We start from the raw sequence: 6,587 nt of genomic DNA, 5'->3' as shown, positions 1-6,587 counted from the left end.
TTATTGATCATTGTTCCTTTAACGTTTAAATTCCGCAAGAAACATACCCAAGTTCCTATAAACAATTCACCCCCCTCTTCTCAGTGTTACTACTGAAATATCGTAGCAACTTAGGAATAATACGTTTTACATCATTGCACTTAAAATAAAGTCGAATAATATACGGAACATGGCATCGAAGTATCGATTTCTTTCAAATGCTTCAATAATCACAATTATTTATTGGATGTCTCATATCTCAATCGTATCTTATGACGATTTCAATTGATAATAAAAAGTGTAAAACTACGACCAAAATATATTATTTCAAAATAAGGAAAAATACCTCTCATCAAATAACCATTCCTTATTCGTCAATTGCTCCAACATTTGTTCAAATACCAAACCCCTAGGTTTTACTTCACCTTCAAAAAACTGTCGTAATTATTCAACAATTCTTCATAGTTCATCAATAGCGATTTTCAGAATGAAATCTGGAGATATATAGCATTCAAACTAATCTTCTTATTAGCAATAATGTAGGGATTAATGTCTGTGTTGGTGTATTCTGTTCTTCACATGAATCATATGGCATTGACGCCCCTCTTAATCAATTCTCCGAAGGTAGATGTATTCGACATCTTCGAGTATTGTCTGATGAAATTGATGGTTGCCGGGTAGGGAGTGCATGAGATTGGTGGACTAGAGTTTTAGAGTTCTCACAATAGCCACTGACATTTTATTATTATATAGTATATGATATGATAGTATAGGACTAATAGTAATATTACCGTGCACATTTATATATACTTGTATGTACATCTTAATTAGGCTGCATCAATAATAATCAGTATATTACAAAATCAAGAACAAACCAGTCCTCATCAGACAAACATTGGGTGATATTATAACCCTCTAGTTTTTAGCACAGTAATCTCTATTTTGGTTGCTGTTAACAACAGATTATTAGTACAATTATGTGCTTTTACTTACTCAAAAAATAGTTACTTGTATATACTATAATAGATAGACAACAAGAGACCGTGAAAATGCCCCAAATTTTGTACCTAAAGAAGGCTGGGAGTAGAAACAATACGTTGATGAGGATTAGTGAGCATGTGAACAACTTCTCTCATAGTAGGCCTGTTAGAGCTCTCGTCTTCAACACACAACATTGCAATCTTAAACATGTTGATAACGCTGTTAATCTGGTATCCGTGTAGCCTGGAGTCCAGAATGGCTAAGACTGTAGCTGCATCTGATGGCTGAGAGATCTCAGATTCAGTCACCCTCACCCATCTTACTATGTCTACTCCATCACCGAATTCTCCCACTGGCTTTCGTCCTGCAATCAGCTCTAGCAGTACCACTCCGAAGCTGTACACGTCACTTTTCTCATCTACCTTCAGTGTGTAGGCATATTCTGTTTCATCAAAGGAATATAATCTAATCATATTATGTGCTAACACTAATATTGGCAATAATCCATCATATAGGTGCTTACAGTTACAGGCATATTCTGTTTGTTCCCAACAAATGTGGTATACAATTAAAGCTACTTAAATTCCATGCCGTAAAGGCCGTTGACTAACGACAATCATTGATATAGATAAGTCTAAGGTGGAACAGAAAATAGGATGGTTCAGTGCTTTAGATTCAAGCATTCAACGAGTATATCTAGAGAAGCAGATATTATTTGAGCAGAATATATTGCATTACTACTCACCGCTGCAAATTTGTGTTGGATAATTATCTTTCAGACTTCCATAAATATAGTGCTAAGCACGGGACAGGTTATTGTCTAGTCCAGTCTTGTACTTTATGAGTGCAAGGATATTGAATCTCGACTTACAAAGTTACGAGGAAAGTTAAGTTTTGCCACCAACTAAATGAGCCAAACGAGCCTCCCTGGTTGTTTCTGATGACCACAATTCATCTGACTACAGATTTTTCTTTGGTGCGATATTTTCATGATAATAAAACTACTCCGTACTACTTTGCCAATTCCACATAACAGTCAAAAAAATCTTGCCTATTATTGCTAACTTTACTTGACAATTTTGTATACAATAGGCATACGGCATACCATGTAACAATATCTACCATTTTCATGTTATAATTCGCCTTTTCGGTTCGCCGTTCGTGGGGGGTGATTCACTGAACCATTCACTAATTCAGAAGTTCTCAAAATGGGGTTGGGAGGATAATACTTCGCATGACTATAACGGGACATTTCGTATGTGGGAATGGGAATGGGAATTTGGAGATTATAGGGTGGGATATAGATTGGGAATAGATTGTGAAAATAACAAAATTACTAAAACAACCTTGATAATCTTCTTCCCTTTCGGTTTCATTAATGGCAAATTGGTCATTTCATTTTTTATATCAATTATAACTTCAATTCCCTACCCCCTATGGGAATTAAATCAAGGGAATATATCCCTTTATTTCTCATTCCCAATCCCACCTGCATTTCTCATTCCCACAAAACGGACATGAGAATTTCAAACCACCCCTTTATTTTGCGTTCCCAACCACCTCTTGGATTTAACGTCGGAGATGATTAGCTGGGGTGCCGCGGTCGTGACTCGTGAAGGTGGAGGCAGCTAGGTGGTTGTTAACTAGGTGGATGGAGTGGTCGGCGTGAAGACGGCGGTGAAGTTGGTAGTTGTGAAGGTCGGTGGTTGATTGAAAGAAAAGAAATAGAGGCGGAGGAGTGGTGGTTGAAGCGGTGGGTATGGGAGAAGAAAGAGAAAATGAGTTCTTAACATGTTACTTGTTAGGAATATTGGGGGAGGATGATAGAGAGAGGGGTTAGAGCTAGCAAAGCTAGTGGAATTGAAATGACCACATTGGAGGTGGAATTTCAAATTCTTACAATTAAACTTAAGAGTTGGATTTGGCCCAAATCCAATTCAAAATTCCAAGTGTTACGAAACAAGTTAATTGGGCCAAACCCAGAATTTCGGGACACAAGGGAATACACCCCTTTATTTCTCATTCTCATTCCCAATCCCAATCCCACCCGCATTTCTAATTCCCACAAAACAAACATGAGAATTTCAATTCCCATCTTCTCATTTCCGACTCCTAATCCACAATTCCCAAGTAACAAACACCCCCAAAGGTCCATATTTCGTATTAGATTGCTTAGTTTATAAAATTTGATCATTTGAGATCTAATTGGTTACATAAACACCTACTAGTTACACTAGCTATTTTACCCTAACCATAATTTAAAAAATTTAGTATGATGATCCTTTCCGACCGGTGTAAACTACTACTCCGTACAAGTACTAGTATAATATTAAGAATATCAGTTAGCAATAATAAAAATAAAAACAGGAGCTAAATTACGGTAGATAATTGCACTTAAAAGACAAAACATGTATCGAAAAGGAATGTTACCAGGAGCAATGTAGCCATAAGAGCCAGCAATAGAGGACATGCACTCGGAAGCACCAGCATCCCAAAGGAACTTAGCAAGCCCGAAATCAGCAACATGAGCTTCATAATCAGAATCCAATAGTATATTATTACTCTTAACATCCCTGTGAAATATCTTAGGGTTACAATCATGGTGCAAGTAGCACAATCCCTTTGCTGATTCCACTGCTATCTTATACCTCATCTCCCATTGCAAATGTGCTCCTTTTGGTCCATGAAGTTTCTCCCCTAAGCTTCCATTCGGCATGTACTCGTACACTAGCAAGTTTGTATCCTTGTTTGATACATACCCCAACAACCTTACAATGTAACGGTGTCGTATCTTCCCTAAGGTGGCAATCTCAGCTGAAAACCCCAGGTCATTCTTGTTACTACCGCGATTTGCTAACCGTTTTATTGCAATATCAGTTCCATCCGGGATAGTACCTCGGTACACAATCCCGGCACCACCCTTTCCAATGATATTCTCTTCCTTAAGGCATTCGATTACGTCTTCTGCCTTGAACTCAAGGCGTTGGAACCTTTCTATCTTCCATGTTTTAGAACCATCTAGACTCTTCTTCTTGTAAATGCTTACAGTCACTAATGATAAAAGGACACAAGTCATTAGTCCAATGATTAGGATGATTAGCTTGGAGGAGGAAAACGACGACGTGTGGTGCCTTTTTGAAGCCGGTTTATACACAGGACAAGGAAGAGATCTGTGACGCCAACACAAATTTGGGTTTCCTGCAAACGACGTCGGTTTGAAGACAGAGAAGTGACCGCCCGCGGGTATCCTACCGTAGAAATTGTTGTCGGAGAGGTCAAGAACCGACAGACTTGAAATTGACCCTATGTCATCGGGGATATATCCGGTGAGAGAATTCTGAGACAGATTAAGAATTCCAAGGTCTTCCAGCTCAGAAATCGAAGTTGGAACCTCACCCACCAGATTGTTTTGGCTGAAATCAACAGCGATCAAGGACTTACACCGTCCAATTTCCACCGGAATCTCACCGTCGAGATTGTTGGAGCTTACATTCAACCCCTGTAACTGTTTAAGACCAAACATTTCCGGTGGAATCCCGCCGGTAAAGCGGTTATTCTGCAACGAAAGCCTGTGCAGCACCCTCAAATTTCCAATTGCTTGCGGAATTTTCCCTGTAAATAAATTGTTAGACAAGTCCAGCTCACCGATGTTACCACCCGACATATCCACCGGGAGTTCGCCGGAAAACTCGTTATCATTGAGATCAACAGTTGTCAGTTCCGGCAAGTTAAAAATACCAGCAGGAATCTCACCGGAAAGCTGATTATTCGCAATTCGAAGCCGCTGCAATGACTTACAACCACCGAGCTCTTCAGGGACAGAACCAAAAAGTGCATTATCAAATAGAATAAGCAATTCTAACCTCCCACCAGTACAGAGGCTTCGAGGAACCATTCCAGTTATTCGATTCGAAGAAATATCAAGCGTCTTCAACCTCCCATTTCTGCCGAGATTCTGCGGCAATTCAAATGTAAAGTTATTACTCCATACCTGCAACTTCTCAAGGTTAGGCAAGTCGCCTATACCAGAAGGAATTCTGCCATAGAATTTATTTTGGAAGACACTGAGAAAGGTGAGGTTCTTCAGGAGAGAGAAACTCTCCGGTATTTCTCCGGTGATCAAATTAGTTGACAAATCCAGCGACATCAAGCTCATCATTCCTGATAGCTCAGAGGGTAATTCCCCTGTAAGTTGATTCTTCTGTAAAAACAGAGAGTTAAGCTTCTTCAATTTCCCCAAACTCTTCGGAATTTCGCCAGAGAGGTTACACTCCGCTATGTCCAGGTACTCGATCGAGGTTAACGACCCCAACTCCGGCGGAATTCCACCGGAATAAGAGTTAAAGTAGCCTAAGCAGAACTTGGTCAAATTCGTCAGCTTACCTAAACTTGCTGGAATCTTACCGGTGAGTGAATTCCCGTTCAACCCAAGGTACTTCAATGTTGATAATTCAGAAAACCTCGCCGGAATTACTCCGGAAAAGTAATTCCCGCCGAGGTCAAGGTGTATTATCTGCTTCAAACCCGAAACATCCACCGGGAGCGGCCCCGTTAAGTTGTTATTATACACATCAAGAAACTCAAGCTCCGACAACCCGGATAAAACCTCGGCTGAAATTCCGCCGGAGATGTTATTATTCGAAATATTGAGGTATTTAAGAGAAGAGAGCGATGAAATTTCAAGTGGTATATTCCCGGTAAGGTTACACCCAGCAATATTAAGTGTTTGAAGCTTATCAAGCTCTCCAATCTCCGATGAAAGCTCCCCAAAGAGAGGCACGTAACTAAGATCAATCGACACGACACGGGAATCACCGTCGCAGGAAACACCCGTAAAGTTACAGTGTTGATTACCATAGGTCCAATCACGGAGGCTTGGGTTTGAAGAATCTAACAAAGATTCCTTCAATTTGAGCAAGATATCAGAATCGGAAATCGCATTACTGCTAAATTGAGTAAGTAATTGCATGAGAATAACAAAAATGATGAAAATTGAAGATGAAGAAGAAGATGACATTGAATATTATTTTAAATTTTGGTTAATAAAGTTAAAATTAGCGTGAAAAATGTTTAGACGAAGGGATATATTCTTTTGTTTCTTTTATTGAGAAGATAGACAGGAGGAGGAGAGTGATAGTACTGGTAGTGGCTTTTTATAAGAATGGAAGAATCTGAGAATCAAATATATTTTGAAAAAGAAAGAATTGAAGTGGAGAGAGAAAGAGAGAAGAGAAGAGAGAGAGAGAGTTGCATGCAGAGAAGGGAAGGGTTGAGGGTGACTGAAGAGGTGGGACCCAGAGTTAAGGGTTCTCTGCAGGTTTTGACGAATTTTGTAGACGGGAGAGGAGTTTGTCTTATTTGTGTAGAGGCTACGACTCATTATTAGGATCAACCTATATCTAACTTATGGATTTCTTTGCAGTGACGAACTGACGAACAAGATAAGAAGGTCTCATCTTTCTCTCAAGGGTACTTCGTAAAAAAGAAAGTTGTCTTTTAAACGTTAAAGCATCCTTCAGTTGAACGGAGATCTATGTGGTAAACAATATACGGAGTACTACTCCTCCTTTTCGAAGTAATGGGATACCTTTTCAGTTTTCACGTTTGTTAGTTGTCAATATAAATGT

The 6,587-nt window shown here is 39.4% G+C and overlaps 1 protein-coding gene across 1 annotated transcript; it reads right to left on the bottom strand.

Annotated features, from left to right (window-relative positions):
* Positions 1 to 796: 796 nt before the first annotated feature.
* Positions 797 to 6,306, bottom strand: LOC110791345 (receptor protein kinase CLAVATA1). The gene is made up of 2 exons (XM_021996094.2): positions 3,391 to 6,306; positions 797 to 1,402 (listed from the first exon to the last, which is right to left on the bottom strand). Exons 1-2 carry the CDS (start codon positions 5,975 to 5,977, stop codon positions 1,047 to 1,049), a joined length of 2,943 nt encoding a protein of 980 aa, XP_021851786.1. The 5' UTR covers positions 5,978 to 6,306; the 3' UTR covers positions 797 to 1,046.
* Between the last annotated feature and the right edge of the window lie 281 nt (positions 6,307 to 6,587).

The sequence above is a fragment of the Spinacia oleracea genome, chromosome 6 (genome assembly GCF_020520425.1).
Source record: "Spinacia oleracea cultivar Varoflay chromosome 6, BTI_SOV_V1, whole genome shotgun sequence".
In the NCBI taxonomy this organism is placed as follows: domain Eukaryota; kingdom Viridiplantae; phylum Streptophyta; class Magnoliopsida; order Caryophyllales; family Amaranthaceae; genus Spinacia; species Spinacia oleracea.
The sequence above is the reverse complement of the archived record's forward strand: the minus strand, read 5'-3'. Positions and strand labels throughout refer to the sequence as shown.

Bases quoted from the DNA above. Each gene is read 5' to 3' on its own strand.
- LOC110791345 (XM_021996094.2), bottom strand. From the start codon at position 5,977: ATGTCATCTTCTTCTTCATCTTCAATTTTCATCATTTTTGTTATTCTC. The intron at 1,403-3,390 runs GTAACATTCCTT...TTGATGAAACAG, and splicing joins TTATGGCTACATTGCTCCTG to AATATGCCTACACACTGAAG.